This window comes from Scyliorhinus canicula, chromosome 8 (genome assembly GCF_902713615.1).
Source record: "Scyliorhinus canicula chromosome 8, sScyCan1.1, whole genome shotgun sequence".
NCBI classification, from domain to species: domain Eukaryota; kingdom Metazoa; phylum Chordata; class Chondrichthyes; order Carcharhiniformes; family Scyliorhinidae; genus Scyliorhinus; species Scyliorhinus canicula.
Window position 1 is genome coordinate 198,887,060 of NC_052153.1, and position 22,130 is coordinate 198,909,189.

Sequence of the window (22,130 nt, forward strand, 5' to 3'; positions counted from 1 at the left end):
CCCCCAGCCACTGCCATTCCCCACCCTGACGCCAATACTCACTCCTCACTCCCCACCCCCAGCCACTGCCATTCCCCACCCTGACGCCAATACTCACTCCTCACTCCCCACCCCCAGCCACTGTCAGTTCCCACCCTGACTCCAATACTCACTCCTCCCTCCCCACCCCCAGCCACTGTCATTTCCCACCCTGACTCCAATACTCACTCCCCACCTCCAGCCACTGTCAGTTCCCACCCTGACTCCAATACTCACTCCTCCCTCCCCACCCCCAGCCACTGCATTTCCCCACCCTGACTTCAATACTCACACCTCCCTCCCCACCCCCAGCCACCGTCATTCCCCACCCTGACGCCAATACTCACATCTCCCTCCCCACCCCCAGCCACCGTCATTCCCCACCCTGACTCCGATACTCACACCCTCCCTCCCCACCCCCAGCCACTGCCTTTCCCCACCCTGACTCCAATACTCACACCCTCCCCTCCCCACCCCCAGCCACTGCCATTCCCCACCCTGACGCCAATACTCACTCCTCCCTCCCCACCCCCAGCCACTGTCATTTCCCACCCTGACTCCAATACTCACTCCTCACTCCCCACCCCCAGCCAGTCAGTTCCCACCCTGACTCCAATACTCACTCCTCCCTCCCCACCCCCAGCCACTGTCATTTCCCACCCTGACTCCAATACTCACTCCTCCCTCCCCACCCCCAGCCACTGTAATTTCCCACCCTGACTCCAATACTCACTCCTCCCTCCCCACCCCCAGCCAGTCAGTTCCCACCCTGACTCCAATACTCACTCCTCCCTCCCCACCCCCAGCCACTGTCATTCCCCACCCTGACTCCAATACTCACTCCTCCCTCCCCACCCCCAGCCACTGTCATTTCCCACCCTGACTCCAATACTCACTCCTCCCTCCCCACCCCCAGCCACTGTCAGTTCCCACCCTGACTCCAATACTCACCCCTCCCTCCCCACCCCCAGCCACTGCATTTCCCCACCCTGACTTCAATACTCACACCTCCCTCCCCACCCCCAGCCACCGTCATTCCCCACCCTGACGCCAATACTCACATCTCCCTCCCCACCCCCAGCCACCGTCATTCCCCACCCTGACTCCGATACTCACACCCTCCCTCCCCACCCCCAGCCACTGTCATTCCCCACCCCGACTCAAATACTCGCACACTCCCTCCCCACCCCCAGCCACTGCCTTTCCCCACCCTGACTCCAATACTCACTCCGGCCCCTCCCCACCCCCAGTCACTGCCTTTCCCCACCGACTCCAATACTCACCCCTCCCTCCCCACCCCCTGCCATTCCCCACCCTGACTCCAATACTCACACCCTCCCTCCCCACCCCCAGTCACTGCCTTTCCCCACCCTGACTCCAATACTCACTCCTCCCTCCCCACCCCCAGCCACTGCCTTTCCCCACCCTGACTCCAATATCGCACCCTCCCTCCCCACCCCCAGTCACTGCCTTTCCTCACCCTGACTCCAATACTCACTCCTCCCTCCCCACCCCCAGCCTTTCCCCACCTTGACTTCAATACTCACTCCTCCCTCCCCACCCCCAGCCACTGTCATTCCCCACCCTGAGTCCAATATCGCACCCTCCCCTCCCCCAGTCACTGCCTTTCCCCACCCTGACTCCAATACTCACACCCTCCCTCCCCACCCCCAGTCACTGCCTTTCCCCACCCTGACTCCAATACTCACTCCTCCCTCCCCACCCCCAGTCACTGCCTTTCCCCACCCTGACTCCAATACTCACTCCTCCCTCCCCACCCCCAGCAACTGTCATTCCCCACCCTGACTCCAATACTCACTCCTCCCTCCCCACCCCCAGCCACTGTCATTCCCCACCCTGACTCCAATACTCACCCCTCCCTCCCCACCCCCAGTCACTGCCTTTCCCCACCCCGACTCCAATACTCACTCCTCCCTCCCCACCCCCAGTCACTGCCTTTCCCCACCCCGACTCCAATACTCACTCCTCCCTCCCCACCCCCAGCCACTGTCATTCCCCACCCTGACTCCAATACTCACCCCTCCCTCCCCACCCCCAGTCACTGCCTTTCCCCACCCCGACTCCAATACTCACTCCTCCCTCCCCACCCCCAGTCACTGCCTTTCCCCACCCTGACTCCAATACTCACTCCTCCCTCCCCACCCCCAGCCACTGCCTTTCCCCACCCTGACTCCAATACTCACTCCTCCCTCCCCACCCCCAGCCCCCCCCCCCCGCAATCGACTGTCATTCACCATCTTGACTCACTTCTTCCCCAGGAAGTCAACTGATTGCAATTTATTTGTTAAAGGGTACAAGAGCCAATTTGCAATTCAAACACTTCTTTAAAAAATGTCCCAATTGGAAAATCACACAATAATGTTACTAACCATAAGCTTGTATTGAATCTACTTTTCAACTTGATAAACACTTACATTTACTGAAACATTTACTGAAATATGTACTTAAACCTTCGCCATTAGAAACCCATCTTTTTCTCTCAAAATATTAGCAATACTCTCCAGATTATCCCTATCATGAAAATGAAATTAAATGAAAATTGCTTATTGTCACAAGTAGGCTTCAAATGAAGTTACTGTGAAAAGCCCCTAGTCGCCACATTCCGGCACCTGTTCGGGGAGGCTGATACGGGAATCGAACCGTACTGCTGGCCTGCCTTGGTCTGCTTTCAAAGCCAGCGATTTAGCCCTGTGTGCTACACAGCCCCATATCAGTCACTGAAGTAAACAAATCCAGAAATGATAAAGGCGTTCAGCAGGAGATGGGCCGAGGTGGGTTAGGATTGGTCGATAAGAAACTTGGATCAAATAAGACAAAAGTTCAAAACATCTGGTTCACAGCTCATCCAATAGATGCAAAAAAGTCTGTATGTGATCAAATAGATTAATAGTTTGTAAGGAACTCGTGCATTACATTACTCAGTTCTCCATTTATAATGAGCGCTTCACCAACATTTCTTAACTCTCTGGACAAAGTGTATCTGCCACATATTATGAAGCAATGTATTTTTACTGATTACTATTTTCATGAGAACTAATAATCTACGTAAATTTATCCTTAGTGCTGTCATATGGATTTCATCAGTAATGAAAAACTTGTGATGTTTTTGTTATGTCTAATTGAATTGTAAAATATTAGGAGATTTTTAAGATTTATTGCTTCCCAATAATGAGTACTTTCAGCTGTATAACACTACGATAACGTGCTGCTCAATGCTGACCCATTACTAGCTGGTAATTAAGCGCAACAACTTTATAGGTTACTGGCTTCAGTGCATTTATGAAGGACAAATGTAAATCAGTGCGAAGTGACAGTACGGAAACAAGTTTGTTTTTTGAAAATACAAGCTACCTCTATAACATCACAGACAAATCTAATCAGAGAAAGAAGCCATCCCAAAGATACTCTTCAGCTGCCAAGTGCTGACTGTAATTAAACAGAGCAGTTAATGTAATTAAAGGAATGTCTTACCCACTGCCTCTTTTTAAACCAAGCAGCAATACACAATACTAAGAACTCCAACTTTCTAGGGGCGAATGGCTTGTTACACTTGCCTTTTCTGCCCCTAAACTGTGCCATCCTAACTATGTAAACACATTTGCCACACATCTCCACTTATCTCATGCCCTGCTATAATGTGCAGAACAGCTGAATTGGTGTGTTCTTTACCTAGCGTGGGGGTTGACTGTTGCTGCTGAGGAGAAGACGGAGTCTGGACTATCAAACAGGGTTGCACAGGTCTCTGAGGGCTCCCAGAATATGTAGGACCTGATACCAGAGGGGAACCATGCAACTCTAAGGATGGAAAAACAAGCATTCAGAACTCAGAGCAAGAATTATGAACCCTCACTTCCACCCCAAAAACGTCAATTTATTCTTAAATTTCACTTAAGAATAAATTATGGTAGCAAGAAACATTTTTGATTTCCCCAAATGAATCTCACCAACGAGGCCTCCTCGCTCAGTCTCAGTGGTCCACTGGAATACTGGAGCTCCTCACTCTGTCTCAGTGGTGCACTGGAATACTGGAGCTCCTCGCTCGGTCTCAGTGGTGCACTGGGACACTGAACCTCCTCGCTCTGTCTCAGTGGAACACGGGACCTCCTCGCTCTGTCTCAGTGGAACACGGGACCTCCTCGCTCTGTCTCAGTGGAGCACGGGACCTCCTCGCTCTCAGTGGAGCACGGGAACTCCTCGCTCTGTCTCAGTGGAACACGGGACCTCCTCGCTCTGTCTCAGTGGAACACGGGACCTCCTCGCTCTGTCTCAGTGGAACACGGGACCTCCTCGCTCTGTCTCAGTGGAACACGGGACCTCCTCGCTCTGTCTCAGTGGAGCACTGGAACTCCTCGCTCTGTCTCAATGGAGCACTGGAACTCCTCGCTCTGTCTCAGTGGAACACGGGACCTCCTCGCTCTGTCTCAGTGGAGCACCTCGCTCTGTCTCAGTGATTCACTGGAACTCCTTGCTCTGTCTCAGTGGTGCACTGGAACACGGGACCAACTCGCTCTCTCAGTGGAGCACTGGAACTCCTCGCTCTGTCTCAGTGGAGCACTGGAACTCCTCGCTCTGTCTCAGTGGAGCACTGGAACTCCTCGCTCTGTCTCAGTGGAGCACTGGAACTCCTCGCTCTGTCTCAGTGGAGCACTGGAACTCCTCGCTCTGTCTCAGTGGAGCACTGGAACTCCTCGCTCTGTCTCAGTGGAGCACTGGAACTCCTCGCTCTGTCTCAGTGGAGCACTGGAACTGCTCGCTCTGTCTCAGTGGAGCACTGGAACTCCTCGCTCTGTCTCAGTGGAGCACTGGAACTCCTCGCACTGTCTCAGTGGAGCACTGGAACTCCTCGCTCTGTCTCAGTGGAGCACTGGAACTGCTCGCTCTGTCTCAGTGGAGCACTGGAACTCCTCGCTCTGTCTCAGTGGAGCACTGGAACTCCTCGCTCTGTCTCAGTGGAGCACTGGAACTCCTCGCTCTGTCTCAGTGGAGCACTGGAACTCCTCGCTCTGTCTCAGTGGAGCACTGGAACTCCTCGCTCTGTCTCAGTGGTGCGCTGGAACATTGGAATTGAGGGGTGGGGAAGAGGAGCCTCATCTATAGTGAGCACTTACTATCTTACTTCTGAAGTTGTACTCAAGAACATACATGACTCTATTCCAAAGTCAAACTATGACGAAGCATATCCAACCCCACATAGAATCATGGTCAAGAATGGATAATTCCTGGTCAAGAATGGCTAATCCTTCACAAGTTCAATTTGGACCAGTAATCGGTTAAACTACTATCTAGCTTCTAGCAAAGATTCAACATTTGTACATGACAGCAGGTCACCAATTATCAGCTCTTACCTTGTTGTATCTGCTGATGCTGTGTGTAGCTTGGAGGGTGCTGTGGATATTGCATGTAACCTGGAGGGCTCTGTGGAGCATATGGACTGGGTACAGGACTGTTCTGTTGAGTCATATATCTGTTGGTCGAACTTGATTGAGGTGGTACAAATCGACTGCAAACAATAAGGAAACAAAGCTTACCCGAGTTCCCACATTTATTCAGTTCATTCATAGTATGCGGTTATGTGGAAACCAAGACTAGACAGGCCCACTTTCCTAAACGGAGAACTGCAGTGACCAGTTTGGAGTCCACTGATTAGTCAAAATTATAGAAGTCTACACAGAAAAGGACCTTCAGCCCACCATGCCTGCACCAGTCAAAAACAACCACCTCACTATTCTAGTGAATATTTTCCTGCCTATTTTCCAGCACTTGGCCTTTGCATCACAAGTGTACATCTAATTCCTTTTTAAATGTTATGAGGGTCTCTGCCTCCACCACCCTTTCAGGCGAGTTCCAGACTCCCACCACCCTCTTGGTGAAATGGTTTTTCCTCACATCCCCTCTCAAACCTCCTGCCCCTTCCCTTGCTGTACTTTTCTTTGTGCACTCTTTCCAGTGCTATCACATCCCTCCTATAATGTGGATTTCAGAACTGCTCACAATACTCTCGCTGTGGCCTAACCAACATTTTACAGTTCCAACATAACCTCCCTGCTCTTAAACTCTTTGCCTCATTTAATAAGGAAAGTATACCATATGCCTTCCTGCCCACTGTCCACCTGCTTTGCTACCGTAAGGGACCAGTGTACATGCACACCAAGGTTCCTCTGATCCCCGGTGCTTCCCAGGGTCCTGCCATTCATCATGTATTCCCTTGCCTTGTTTGTCCTGCCCAAGTGCATCACCTCACCTTATTCATATTGAATTCCATTTACAAAAGACTAGAAGATACAAGAACAAAATTAGGCCATTCAGTCTGCTCCACCTTTCAATCATGGCTGATAGGTTTCTCATCCCCATTCTCCTGCCATCTCCCCATGACCCCTGATCCCTTACCATCTGACCAGCCGAACTATTGCCTCCTGTAGTCTAAAGCTATCACCTCACTGTTTACCACTCCAACATCCACTAAGTTACTGATCAGCCCTCCTACATTCATGTTTAAGTCATTTATGTAAACCACAAACATCAAAGGCCCCAACACGGATCCCTGCGGGACCCCACTGGACACAGGCTTCCAGTCAGAAAAACACCCCTCGACCATCACCCTCTGCTTCCTGCCACTCAGGCAATTCTGGATCCAATTTGAAAAATTTCCAGAGATCCCATGAGCTCTTGCCTTTGCTAAGTCTCCCAGGTGTGACCTTATCAAAAGCCTTACTGAAGTCCAAGTAGACCTGGTCAAATACATTGTCCTCATCTACACACTTGGTCACGCTCTTTGAAAAATTCAATTAAGTTGGCCAGACATGACCACCCCTTAAAGCCATGCTGACTGTCCTGTATGAATCCCTGACTCCCCAGAATGTGGGAACAGTTTACTTCACTCAGACTGAGGACACCACTTCCCAAAGGTTCTAATCCAAACCACACACATCCAGACTTGGAACAATATCAGTGTCACTGGGTCAAAATCCAGGAACACCCCATCCCTGCCAAACAGCGCAGTGGATGTACCTACACCACACCAACTGCAGCAGTTCAAGTCTGCAGCTCACCGCTACCTTTCCGAGGATAGCACAAATGCTGGCTGAGCCAGCAACACCCACATCATGTGAAAGAATAAAAATAAATCATTTCCCCAGCCGTCTGTTACAAGCAATTTGCATTATGTACCATAATCACACATGTTCCTTTACCACATGCATCTCTGATTTCCTGTCTAATGCTATTCCCAACATTACCACTGCAGTTTTGTCCCTTGGTGTTTCTTAACTCAACCCAGACAGATTCCACATCATCTGTACTAATATCTTTCTTCAATATTGTATCAATATCTTCTTTAATCAACAATGAAACTCCACCACCTTTTCCATTCCGTCTGTCCTTCCTAAAAGCAAAATAGCCCTCAATGTTTAGTTCCCATCCTTGGTCACCTTAGAGCCATGTCTTCGTAATCCCAACTTCCCTTTACATCTACTTGCGCAATTAATTCATCCATTTTATTTTTAATGCTCCGCGCGTTCAGGTACAAAACCTTAAGGCTAGTCCTTTTGACATTCCTTGTACCGTCCCTACACTTTATTGCAGTGTTAATGTAAGCCTACTTGTGACAATAATAAAGATTTTTTTTATATACAAGTGTCATTATCTGATACAGACCCTTGATTTCTCTGCCTATCACTTTACTTGTTCTCCTTGCTGTCCTTTCTCTTGTTCTACGAAGAGAGGTGGGATAAGCTCAGGTTTTCTTTGGAGCAGAGAAGGACCTGATTGAGGTGCATAAGATTATGAGTGGCATGGCAGGGAGGAAACAATGTAGCTGCTGAACAGTCAACGTCAAGGGTGCATAATTTTTTACAGCGCAAGGCAGGAGGTTTAGAGGGGATTTGAGGAAATAATTCTCACCCAGAGGGTGGTGGGAATCTGTAATGGACTGCCTGGGAGGAGAGTTGAGGCAGGAAACCTGAATCTTTAAAAAAAAATACATGGATAAAGCATTTGAAATGTCATAACATTCAAGGCTATGGGCCAAATGCTGGGCAGTGGGATTAGTGTAGTGGTGGAACCTCCAAAATAGAGGTAGTTGCTTTGGTAGTGAACCTGGGCTTGAAAGAATTGTTACTGGGCAGTCCTGATGAAAATGAAATGAAATGAAAATTGCTTATTGTCACGAGTAGGCTTCAAATGAAGTTACTGTGAAAAGCCCCTAGTCGCCACATTCCGGCGCCTGTTCGTGGAGGCTGTTACGGGATTAGAGCACATCCCTCAACTATTAACCAGCTTCAAACATCTTCACTGTACATAACTAGTTAATGAAAATACCTGTACATGGCTAGAGATTTTGATACTTTCATCACTTGTCATCAGAACCATTATAGAAATTAGATGACTCACTGAGCTCAAGAGGGATTGCAGATTCGAGTGGGCCAGCTGGTAAGATAATGCTATTGATGACTCAAAACTGAAATCTTGAAAGTTTATGATATTTTACCAGATCTATGAAAAAAAACTACAATAACCAAATAGTGAAAATGCAGCAACAAAAACCAAAACAGAAAATGCTGGACAACCTCAGCAGACCTCACAGCATTTACATAGAAATAAGTGTAGGAGGAGGTCATTCGACCCTCGAGTCTGCACCGACCCACTTAAGCCCTCACTTCCACCCTATCCCCATAACCCAATAACTCCTCCTAACCTTTTTGCACGTCTTTGGACTATGGGCGGAAACCGGAGCACCCGGAGGAAACCCACGCACACACAGACAGTGACCCAGCAGAGAATCGAACCCAAGACCCTGGCGCTGTGCAGCTACAATGCTAGCCACGTGTGCTACCGTGCTGCCCAGAGGAGAGAGAACGGAGCTAATGTTTCGAGTCGGGATACAAATGCGGAATAGAACTGAAGACCATTGAACTTTACCCAACAGAGCCATGGACGATAAATGAAATGAAATCCAGTTCAGAGTCAGGTCGTGCGAATGCCTGATCTGAAGTCTCTGGGGCAGTATTTTAAGTTGATTGTTCCTTAAATGGAAACATATCTTAAGTGTATATTAAACAGCAACAACAATTGCCACACAGATCCGCACTGGGTCCCTTTTATTTGTAATATTTTGATTTGATTTATTATATCGACAGAAAGATGAGAATGTGGGGGAGTGGAAATAACAATTTTGCCAATGACACGAAGATTGGCAGGGCGGTTAATAGTGAGGAAGGTGGTCTTCAGTTTCAGGAATTATGCAGACAGGTTGGTCAGATGAACAGATCAGTGGTAGATGGAATTTAACCTTAAAATGTATGGCTATGCACTTTGTAAAGAGCAACAAGACAAGGGAGTAATCAATAAATGGGAGTACACTAGGAAGCTCAGAGGCACAGAGGGATCTTAGGATGATTGCCCACACATCCCTGAAGGCGGTAGGACAAGTTAATAGGGAGGCATAAACAAAGAACAATACAACACAGGAACAGCCCTTCAGCCCTCCAAGCCTGCGCCAATCACGTGTCCTATCTAGACCAACCGCCTGTATCCTTCTATACCCCGTCTGTTCATGTGCCTATCCAGATAAGTCTTAAAGGTCGCTAACGAAAGGGTTGTTAAGAGGGCGTAAGGTGTGTGGACTCGCCAACACTAAACGCATTCAAATGGTCATTGGATAGGCATATGGACGATAAGGGAATAGTGTAGAGGGACTTTTAGAGGGGTTTCACAGGATGGTGCAACATCGAGGGCCGAAGGGCCCCTCAGCCTCTGTCTCTCTCGGGAGAACAATCCCAGTTTATTCAATCTCTCCTCATTCCTGGTAAACCTTTTCTGTCTCTCTCCAAAGCCTCCACATCCTTCTGGTAGTGCGGTGAGCAGAATTGGACACAGTATTCCAAATGTGGCCTAACCAACGTTCTATATAACTAACATAATTTGAGCTTTTATACCTGTGCTGCCACTTTTAAGAATCTGTGGACCTGCATGCCCAGATATCTGTGTCTCTATGATCCTGACGGTTCTGTCATTTATTTTATAGCTCCCACCTGAATTGGATCTACCAAAATGCATCACCTCGTATATGTCCTGGTTAAATTCCATCTGCCATTTATATGACTTGGACACTTGCCTTTTCAGGTGTGGCATAGATTACAAGAGGGACGGACGATATGTTGGAGCTGGACAAAACCTTGGTTATGCCACAGCTGGAGTTGTGTGTTCATTTCCAGTCGCCTCACTATAAGAAAGATGCAATGCACTAGAGAGGATGCTGAGGTGATTCCCCAGGATGGAGCATTTGAGCTATGGAGAGAGACTGGTTAGGCTTGGGATGTTTTCAAGAGGCTATAATTCGAGGAGCACAGATATTTTGAAGAATTGTGCCACATGGGGGAAGATTACTGGGAGGGGAGAGGTGAAGCACGGAAGGATGTGAAAACAATGATCAGTGTTTTAAATAAAAGAATACTGCAGATGTTGGAGATCTAAAATATGAGGATTTCAAAACCAAGATGCTGCTTAACCATGTACATGGAAGCTGAACAAATGATACAGAAAGTAACACTGAAGTCGCTATTTGAACCAATGAATGGCAGAGTATGAGCCTACAAACATACAATTAGGACTAGGCAACTCAATGCCTCAGCAATTCAATAAGATCATGGCTGATCAGATTTTAACCTGAACTCCATATACCTACGGTCCGTGAATCTTTTTTAAAAAATGTTTAAAGTGCCCAATTATTTTTTTTTCCCCAATTAGGGGACAATTTAGCGTGGCCAATCCACCTACCCTGCACATCGTTGGGTGGGGGCGAGACTCACTCAGACACGGGGAGAATGTGCAAACTCCACACGGACAGTGACCCGAGTCCTCAATGCCGTGAAGCAGCAGTGCTAACCACTGCGCCACCGCCCCCACCCCCTTCCCCACCCCCATGCTCATCAAGAACCTAAATACCCCTGCCTTAAACATATTCAAAGACACTGCCTTTTCAACATTTCCAAAGACACTCAACCTGCAAAACAAATTTCTTCATCTGTCTTGAAACCGCGAATCCTAGTTCTAGATTCACCCATATCCTCTGCACCTCAGAGCTCTGCAATCTCTCACCATTTAGATGTTATTTTTTAATTCTTCTTGCCAAAATGGACAATTTCACATCTTCCCACAGTGTACACCATTTGCCAGATCTTTGCTCACTCACCTAATGTAATCTTATGTTCTCTTCGCAACGTACTCTCCTACCTTTGTGTCATCAGCAGAATGACAGAACTCTCCATTTTACCACCCAGATCGAACAAATGGAACATGATATCGGATCAAGCAACGGGACACAAGATTTTGGGGGTCAGCACCTTTGTCAGCTGGCACACAACTACCTGAAGAGCTGCACGACCTTATTTTTCATCTGCCAACTGTTACAAATGAGAATTGCACACTACTATTAACCACAGATATTTGAATACAACTCACTATTAAAGCAAGTCCCAGAGATTCTACCAATTTGATGATATGCTGCAAATTACCTGGAAGGGCTGTGCGAGATTGTGGACTGTTGAAAAGTGGAGGATGCAGGGCTCCCATGTATGGAATTCTGGGGTAGTTTGTACTGTTGGTGTTGGATGATCTGTTGTTGCATAATACCTGAAACATGACATGTTCATAACAGTGAAGCCAATTCAAAGAACAAACTTGCAATTATAAAGCACCTTTCACATCCTCAGGTTGGCCCAAAGAGTTTACTTTTATTAGTGTAAGAAAATAGGGCACCGATATGTACACAGCAAGGTCCCACAGACAGCAGCAGATAATGTCTGTTAGCGGTGTTGCTGAGACAAACGCACTGTAACCTCTCCAGTCCAGAACTCAACTACAGAAATACCACTTAGTAGGATTAGGAGTGACCCCGCAATTGTCAGGCTCGCGGCATGACAACATTGCCAGCAAATGTAACACGATCACTGGCTGGAGTGTGAGGGAAACTGCCATGCAGCTGAGCTGAGAAGACTCTGAATCACAGGCACCAACAGATTAGACCATAGTTTGTGTACACATGTATGCAGAGAGGGGCTGACTACAGCACAGATGTGCAAGCATGGGGTCACATTAAATACAGTGGAGAGGGTAAAAATTAGCTGGGGACTTGGCATAACTACAAGTGTCTTCAAACGAAGCCTTAAAGAACATTCATAAATCAATGAATTGGTTAGCTGTTGGCAATGTTCAATATTGTTATCGATTAATTCTATGCATTAGTGCTTTAGCCCATATTTTCAAATGAATGAATCAGAAAACCTGCACTATCATGTCTTCGCACTAGTTTAAGCATGTTTGTCCCATGGTCCTCATCCTAGTCAGCGATGAAGGTAACCATGATCTTCCAAAATTTCTGATTACAGCAACAACCAGGTCATCCGCTGTTGATCTCTGGTTAAACCAATTTTTAATGTTGTCTAACTGCTTCCTTCACCTTTGTCCTCTTGCCAGCATGCAAACATGTGTATGGATAACATGTGCAAAGAACACCATTTAGCTCCATTTTATGTCTCAGGTACATATTTATATCCAGTTTACACACTCGTGGTTTGGCATTCCAACGGTTTTCTACTATCCAGAAATGCCTGAGCCCCAAGCATTCCAGGCTGGAAGGTTAGTGTATTGGCAAGCACACAGTGAGAACTTCCCTGTTCTTGCAATGAAATCTTTTAGGTCAAACTGAGGGAAGACAGGGTCTCAGTCAAACGTCATTCAAAATGTAAAATTAAATTGTGGAGATATTTCTGTGGTGATTCTTTCAAATTATAAAACTGAAAGCTCTTATGTACAGTCTCAGCTTTTACAGAATCACTTTTTTCTTTTAAAAAAGAGTTGATTTGATCAGGGCTCAAGCATAATTTTAGCAAGTTTAGTATAATTTAGCAAATGTTTATACAGTTTCAATATATGGATTTATGTTGATAGTAATTTCTCAACTCCAGGAGCATAGCCTGCCAAGTCCTTCGATCGGAATGGAAAATGACAGCCAGTCATCCTCATTGCTCGCAGATGACTAACAGCAGCAGTAAACTGCAGCATGTCATATGTTCCCCAGAGTTATTATTATGCATCTTATTTAAATCAATTGCTGTCATTGGTGTGCTGGGACGTCCTTAGTTGTTGTTGCCTGTGTATATTCGTATTTCACTGTCAGTACCTCCAATTCTGTTCTGTTTTTTGATGTTCAACTAGCTGTTTCCGTTTTTGAGCCATACTGTATTTTAAACTTTGTTATTTTATATATTACAGATTAAATTTAAGATTAACACATTTCGGCTTCCTTTTGCAGGTCAAGTTACCACACCTATGTCAACAAAGTCATCACAGTTAGTGAAGCAGACGCAGTAAGTCAATGAAGGTAAAAAAGAAATTCAAACTTCAACTCCCCAAATTTTTCTATGAAGAAAATAATCATTTCAAACGACCTGACATGAGCAACGCCACTGATTCACAGGTCCATGGCACAGCGCACAATGTTGTGCAATGTGACTCGCAAAACATGAGCAAGAACCCAAGAATGTCACAAAGATTTTAAATTATTCGGCCAGCATAAACTAATGGCCTTAAATGCAAATGATGGAATTGCAGAATGCAATCAATCCCAAATCCACAGTAAAAATCTCAAAACAGAAACAAATTGTCAGTTTTTGTAAATCAGCTGATTCAGGCATGGTGTATTACTCACCACTCTGTACCACATATCGATTCTGCATGCTTTTCTCCCTGAAGACATTGGGGTTTCTAGCCAGGACAGCTTGCAGGAGGACTGGAATATCACCCTCTGGGTCATCACTGCCAAGATTATCCTTCAGTTCTCTGCAAAGGGAATACAATTACCTTCAGTTTTACTTCAAAACTGTTTTTACTGTGATTAAACAATCTTTTAAATTTCATATTGACTACAATCAGTTACTATTATTCGTGGGTGTTTAAACTCCAGTCAAGTAAAACTTTCACGCCATTTAGGGAACTTCTTGGAATAATTTTTCAACACGCCTCTTGTTATCCACAACTTTATTTGAGATTATATTAGCAGGACATTGAGGTAGAGTAAGGATACGAGTTCAACAGCTCAGAGAACAGTGCCCTCACAGTCAGCATCGCAGTGAAGCAATCTTTGAACGGTTTCCTCACAGTTAAGTGTCACAGTGAAGCAGTCTGGGAACGATGTCCTCACAGTCTCTCAGTGAAGCAGTCTGTGAACGGTGTCCTCGCAGTCAGCGTCACAGTGAAGCAGTCTGGGAACGGTGTCCTCGTAGTGTCACAGTGAAGCAGTCTGGGAAAGGTGTCCTCGCAGTCAGCGTCACAGTGAAGCAGTCTGGGAACGGTGTCCTCGCAGTCAGCGTCACAGTGAAGCAGTCTGGGAAAGGTGTCCTTGCAGTCAGCGTCACAGTGAAGAAATCTGTGAACGGTGTCCTCGCAGTCAGTGTCACAGTGATGCAGTCTGGGAAAGGTGTCCTCGCAGTCAGTGTCACAGTGAAGCAGTCTGGGAACAGTGCCCTCGCAGTCAGTGTCACAGTGAAGCAGTCTGGGAACAGTGCCCTCGCAGTCAGTGTCACAGTGAAGCAGTCTGGGAACAGTGTCCTCGCAGTCAGTGTCACAGTGAAGCAGTCTGGGAACGCTGTTCTCGCAGTCAGTGTCACAGTGATGCAGTCTGCGAAAGGTGTCCTCGTAGTGTCACAGTGAAGCAGTCTGGAACGGTGTCCTCGCAGTCAGTGTCACAGTGAAGCAGACTGGGAACGGTGTCCTCGCAGTCAGCGTCACAGTGAAGCAGTCTGGGAACGGTGTCCTCGCAGTCAGCATCACAGTGATGCAGTCTGGGAACGGTGTCCTCGCAGTCAGCGTCACAGTGAAGCAGTCTGGGAACGGTGTCCTCGCAGTCAGTGTCACAGTGAAGCAGACTGGGAACGGTGTCCTCGCAGTCAGCGTCACAGCGAAGCAGTCTGGGAACGGTGTCCTCGCAGTCAGTGTCACAGTGAAGCAGTTTGGGAACAGTGTCCTGCCGTCACTGTCACAGTGAAGCAGACTGGGAACGGTGTCCTCGCAGTCAGCGTCACAGTGAAGCATAGAACATAGAACAGTACAGCACAGAACAGGCCCTTCGGCCCTCAATGTTGTGCCGAGCCATGATCACCCTACTCAAACCCACGTATCCACCCTATACCCGTAACCTAACAACCCCCCCTTAACCTTACTTTTATTAGGACACTACGGGCAATTTAGCATGGCCAATCCACCTAACCCGCACATCTTTGGACTGTGGGAGGAAACCGGAGCACCCGGAGGAAACCCACGCACACAGGGGGGGGACGTGCAGACTCCACACAGACAGTGACCCAGCCGGGAATCGAACCTGGGACCCTGGAGCTATGAAGCATTTATGCTAACCACCATGCTACCCTGCTGCCCCTAAGCAGTCTGTGAACGGTGTCCTCGCAGTCAGCATCACAGTGAAGCAGACTGGGAACGGTGTCATCGCAGTCAGCGTCACAGTGAAGCAGTCTGGGAACGGTGTCCTCGCAGTCAGTGTCACAGTGAAGCAGTCTGGGAACGGTGTCCTCGCAGTCAGTGTCACAGTGAAGCAGTCTGGGAACGGTGTCCTCACAGTCAGTGTCACAGTGAAACATAGAACAGTACAGCAAAGTACAGGCCCTTCAGCCCACGATGTTGTGCCGACCATTTATCCTAATCTAAGATCAACCTAACCTACACCCCTTCAATTTACTGCTGTCCGTGTGCCTGTCTAAGAGTCGCTTAAATGTCCCTCATGACTCTGACTCCACCAACTCTGCTGGCAGTGCATTCCACACACCCACCACTCTGTGTAAAGAACCTACCACTGACATCTCCCCTGTAGCTTCCTCCAATCACCTTAAAATTATGTCCTTCGTGACAGCCATTTCCACCCTGGGGAAAAATCTTTGGCTATTCACTCTATCCATGCCTCTCATCACCTTGTACACCTGTATTAAGTCACCTCCCTGCCTTCTTCCCTCCAGTGAGAAAAGCCCTAGCTCCCTCAACCTTTCTTCATGCCCTCCAGTCCAGGCAGCATCCTGGTAAATCTCCACTGCACCCTCTCCAAAGCATCCACATCCTTCCCATAATGAGGCGACCAGAACTGGACACAATATTTCAAGTGTGGTCTAACTAGAGTTTTATAAAGCTGTAGCAAAACCTCCCAGCTCTTAAACTCAATCCCCATTAATGGAAGCCAACACACCATATGCCTTCTTAACAACCCTGTCAACCTGGGTGGCAACTTTGAGGGATCTATGAACGTGGACCCCAAGATCCCTCTGTTCCTCCACACTTCCAAGAATCCTGCCTCCAGCATTCAAATTCTATCTTGCAAAATGAATCACTTCACATTTATCAAGGTTGAACTCCATCTGCCACTTCTCAGCCCAGCTCTGCATCCTGTCAATGTCCTGTTGTAACCTGCAACAACCCTCAACACTTCTACAACTCCATCAACCTTTGTGTCATCGGCAAACTCACTAACCCACCCTTCCACTTCCTCATCCAAGTCATTTATAAAAACCACAAAGAACAGAGGACCCAGAACACATCCTTGTGGGACATCACTGGTCACCGACCTCCAGGCGGAATACTTTCCATCCACTCCCACTCACTGTCTTCTTTCGGCAGCCAATTCTGTATCCAGACAGCCAGATTTACTTGTATCCCATGCCCCCTAACTTTCTGAATGAGCCTACCATGGGGAACCTTATCAAGTGCCTTACTGAAATCCATATACACCACATCCACAGTCCGACCTTCATCAATGTGTCTCGGCACATCCTCAAAGAATTCAATGAGGCTGGTGAGGCATGACCTGCCCCTCTCAAAGCCATGCTGACTATCTTTAATCAAACGATGTTTTTCTAAATAATCATAAATCCTGTCTCTCCGAATCCTTTCCAATATTTTGCTCACCACAGACGTAAGACCGATGGGTCTGTAATTCCCAGGGATTCCTCTATTTCCTGTCTTGAATAGGGTAACAACATTCGCCTCCCTCCAATCATCCGCTACTGCTCCAGATGAGAGTGTGGATGCAAAGATCATGGCCAACGGCGCAGCAATCTCTTCCCTCGCTTCCCATAGTAACCTTGGGTATATCCCGTCAGGCCCAGGGGACTTACCTAACCTGGTGCTTTTCAAAATTTCCAGCACATCCTCCTTCTTAATATCAACCTGTTCGAGTCTATTAACCTGGATCAAACTGTTCTCATGAGCAACAAGGTCCCTCTCTCTAGTGAATACTGAAGCAAAGTATTCATTTAGGGCCTCCCCTATCTCCTCAGACTCTAGGCACAAGTTCCCTCCACTATCAGTGATCGGCCCTACTCTCACTCTGATCATCCTCTTATTTCTCACATAAGTGTGGAACGCCTTGGGGTTTTCCCTAATCCTTCCCGTCAGGGCTTTTTCATGCTGCCTTCTAGATCTCCTCAGTCAATTTTAGAGTTCCTTCCTGGCTACCTTGTAACCCTCTAGAGCCGAGTCACATCCTTGCTTCCTCAACCTTACGTAAGCGTCCTTCTTCCTCTTGACTAGAAGCTTCACTTCTCTTGTCATCCAAGGCTCCTTCACCTTACCATTCCTTCCTCGTCTCAGTGGGACAAAAGTATCCAGCACTCGCAGCAAGTGCTCCTTAAACAACCCCCACATTACTGTTGTGCATTTCCCCAAGAACAATTGTTCCCACTTTATGCTCCTCAACTCCTGTCTCATAGCAGTATAATTTCCCCTCTCCCAATTAAATACCTTCCCATACTGTGTGTTCCTATCCCGCTCCATGACTATGGTAAAGGTCAAGGAGTTGTGGTCACTGTCACCGAAATGCTCTCCCACCGAGACATTGACACCTCGCCTGGTACGTTGCCGAGCACCAAGTCCAATATGGCCTCTCCCCTAGTCGGCTTATCTACATATTGAGTCAGGAATCTTTCCTGTACACACCTGACAAAATCTGCTCCATCCAAACCATTTGCACGAAGGAGGTTCCAGTCAGTATTAGGGAAGTTGAAGTCACCCATGACAACAACTCTGTCACTTCTGCACTTTTCCAAGATCTGCCGCCCAATCTGTTCCTCTATCTCTGCTGCTATTGGGGGGTCTATAGAAAACTCCCAATAAAGTGACTGCTCCTTTCTTGTTTCTGACTTCCACCCATACTGACTCAGTGGACAAACCCTCCTCAACTACCTCCTTTTCTGCAGCTGTGGTGCACTCCCTAATTAACAGTGCCACTCCCCCTCCTCTTTTATCTCCCTCCCTATTCTTCTTAAAACATCTAAACCCCGGAACATCTAACAACCATTCCTGCCCCTGTGAAATCCATGTCTCCGTAATGGCCACAACATCGCAGTTCCAAGTACTGATTCATGCTCTAAGTTCATCTCCCTTATTCCTGACACTCCTTGCATTGAAACAGACACACTTTAACCCATTCCACTGACTGCAACTTTGCCCTATCAACTGTCCATCACTCCTCACAGACTTGCTGCATACTATTTCAGCCAGTTCAACAGCTACCCTATCCTCTGATGCATAACTCTGGTTCCCATCCCCCTGCCGAACTAGTTTAAACTCTCCCAAAGAGCTCTAGCAAACCTCCTACTCGGAACATTGGTGCCCCTCCAGTTTAGGTGCAATCCGTCCTTCATGTACAGGTCCCACATTCCCCAGAAGATATTCCAATGATCCACATATCTGAAGTTTTCCCTCCTGCACCAATCCTGTAGCCACGTGTTCAGCTCCACTCGCTCTCTGTTCCTTGCCTCACTTGCACGTGGCACCGTTAGCAATCCTGAGATCACTACTCTGCTTGTCCTGCTCTTTAGCTTCCAACCTAAATCCCCAAACTCACCTTTTAGATCCTCATCCCTTTTCTTAGCGATGTCGTTGATGCCTCCCCTCCCCCTTAAGAATACTGCAGACTCGGTCCGAGACATCCCTGGCCTGGAACCCGGGAGGCAACATACCTTCCAGGAGTCTCGCTAGCGACCACAGAATCTCCTATCTATTACCCTAACCAGGCACTCTCCTATCGCTATTCTTTTCTAATTCCCCCCCCACCATAGCCACAGAGGCAGTCTCCGTGCCAGAGACCTGGCCGCTAGGGCCTTCTCCCGGTAGGACACACACACAACCAACCAACCCCCCCCCCCCCCCCAAACAGGTATCCAAATGGTACACTTGTTTTGAAGGGGAACGGCCACGAGGAATTCCTGCACTGTCTGCCCGTTCGTTTTCTTTCCCCCCGACTATAACCCAGCTACTCTTGTCCTGTACCTTGGGTGTGGCTACCTCCCTGTAACTCTTCTCTATTACCCCCTCTGCCTCCTGAATGATCCGAAGTTCATCCAGTTCTCTAACATGGTCTCTGAGGAGTTGGAGTCGGATGCACTTCCCACATGTATAGTCAGCGGGGACACCGGTGGTACCCCTCATCGGCCACATGCTGCAGGAGGAGCATGCAACTGCCCGAGCCTCCATTCCCTCTTACCTTACAGCATACAGCTGCTCTGTGGACCAACTGGAACTCCGCCCTCCGACTCTGCTTCCAGTCAGCTGCACTCTAGGTAAACTCCCGGCTCCCTTCTCGCTCTTTGTGGAAATGTAGGAAATGAAATGAAAGGTGCACCTTACTCACCTAACTTTCATTATAGCACTCAAATGAACCAAAATTCAGCACTCAGTGCAAACAAAGTCTGCACTGTAGCTGACTCACCTTTATACGGTGACTCTAGCCTCTGAAAACTGGCCTAATCCAATTAACTCATTAACAAGCTCCAGCTGCAAGTAGCTACAAGTAGAACCTTTGTTTAAAGCTGATTAAAATTCACCTTCTTCTAAACCAAACAACAACTTTTAAGTTAATTAACTAAATAAAAGAAAGACTAGACTCGAGATGAAAATTAACCCTTAATATTCCTGTCACCAAACTCCCACTATAGCACTCAAATGCACCCAAATTCAGCACTCAAGTGCAAAAACGAAACAGGCTGGGAACAGTGTCCTCTCGGTCAGTGTCGCAGCGAAGCAGTCTGGGAACAGTGTCCTCGCAGTCAGTGTCACAGTGTAGCAGACTGGGAACAGTGTCCTCGCTGTCAGTGTCACAGTGAAGCAGTCTGGGAACGGCATCCTCAGTCAAAGAACAAAGATAAGTACAGCACACGAACAGGGTCTTCGGCCCTCCAAGCATGTGACGACCATGCTGCCCGTTTAAACTAAAATCTTCTACACTTCCTGGGTCCGTATCCCTCTATTCCCATCCTATTCATGTATTTCTCAAGATGCCCCTTAAATGTCACTATCATCCCTGCTTCCACCACCTCCTCCGGCAGCGAGTTCCAGGCACCCACTGTGTAAAAAAACTTGCCATGTACATCTCCTCTAATGAAATGAAAATCACTTATTGTCACAAGTAGGCTTCAAACTAAGTTACTGTGAAAAGCCCCAGTCGCCACATTCCGACGCCTGTTCAGGGAGGCTGTTACGGGAATCGAACCGTGCTGCTGGCCTGCCTTGGTCTGCTTTCAAAGCCAGCGATTTAGCCCTGTGCTAAACAGCCCCTTGACCCTTGCACCTTAAACCAAGCCCCCTCGTAATTGACCCCTCCACCACGGGAAAAAGCCTCCGACTATCCACTCTGTCTATGCCCCTCATAATTTTGTAGACCTCTATCTGGTCGACCTCAACCTCCGTCGTTCCAGTGAGAACCAACCGAGTTTATTCAACCTCTCATAGCTAATGCCCTCTATACCAGGCAACATCCTGCGAAATATTTTCTGCACCCTCTCCAAATCCTCCACATCCTTCTGGTAGTGTGTGACCAGAATTGAACACTACACTCCAAGTGTGGCTTAACTAAGGTTCTATACAGCTGCAACATGACTTGCCAATTTTTATACTCAATGCCCCGGTCAATGAAGGCAAGCATGCCATATGCCTTCTTGACTACCTTCTCCACCTGTGTTGTCCCATTCAGTGACCTGTGGACCTGCACACCTAAATCTCTCTGACTGTCAATACTTTTGAGGGTTCTACCATTCACTGTATATTCCCTACCTGCATTAGACCTTCCAAAATGCATGACTTCTGATTTTTACGGGTTGAACTCCATCTGCTATCTCTCCAATTCCACCAACATTTGTGTTGTCTGCAAACTTACTAATCAGATCAGTTACGTTTTCCTCCAAATCATTCAGATATAAATAGGAAGAGCAACGGTCCCAGCACTGATCCCTGCGGAACACCACGAGTCACAGCCCTCCAATTAGAAAAGCACCCTTCCATTGCTACTCTCTGCCTCTATGACCTAGCCAGTTCTGTATCCACCTTGCCAGCTCACCCCTGATTCGGCGTGACTTCACCTTTTGTACCAGTCTACCATGAGGGACCTTGCCAAAGGCCTTACTGAAGTCCATATAGACAACATCCATTGCCCTACCTGCATCAATCATCTTTGTGACCTCTTCGAAAAACTCTATCAAGTTAGTGAGACACGGCCTTCCCTTCACAAAACCATGCTGCCTCTCGCTAATAAGTACATTTGCTTTAAAATGGGAGTAGATCTTGTCTCGAAGAATTCTCTCCAGTAATTTCCCTACCACTGATGTAAGGCTCACCGGCCTGTAGCTCCCTGGAATATCCTTGCTACCCTTCTTAAACAAAGGAACAACATTGGCTATCCTCCAGTCCTCCGGGACATCATCTGAAGACAGTGAGGATCCAAAGATTTCTGTCAAGGCCTCAGCAATTTCCTCTCTAGCCTCCTTCAGTATTCTGGGATAGATTCCATCAGGCCCTGGGGACTTATCTACCTTAATATTTTTCAAGACGCCCAACACCTCATCTTTTTGGATCTCAATGTGACCCAGGCTGTCTACACACTCTTCTCCAGACTCAACATCCACCAATTCCTTCTCTTTGGTGAATACTGATGCAAAGTATTCATTTAGTAGCTCGCCCATTTCCTCTGGCTCCACACATACATTCCCTTGCCTGTTCTTCAGTGGGCCAACCCTTTCCCTGGCTACCCTCTTGCTTTTTATGTA

General features: G+C 47.5%; 1 protein-coding gene across 1 annotated transcript in view; it reads right to left on the bottom strand.

Annotated features, from left to right (window-relative positions):
* Positions 1–22,130, bottom strand: part of LOC119970799 (nipped-B-like protein) — a 559,915-nt gene that overhangs the window by 397,453 nt on the left and 140,332 nt on the right. The window contains 4 exon segments of the mRNA XM_038805973.1: positions 3,709–3,834; positions 5,385–5,539; positions 11,550–11,667; positions 13,745–13,875. Coding sequence (XP_038661901.1) covers positions 3,709–3,834; positions 5,385–5,539; positions 11,550–11,667; positions 13,745–13,875 — 530 coding nt within the window.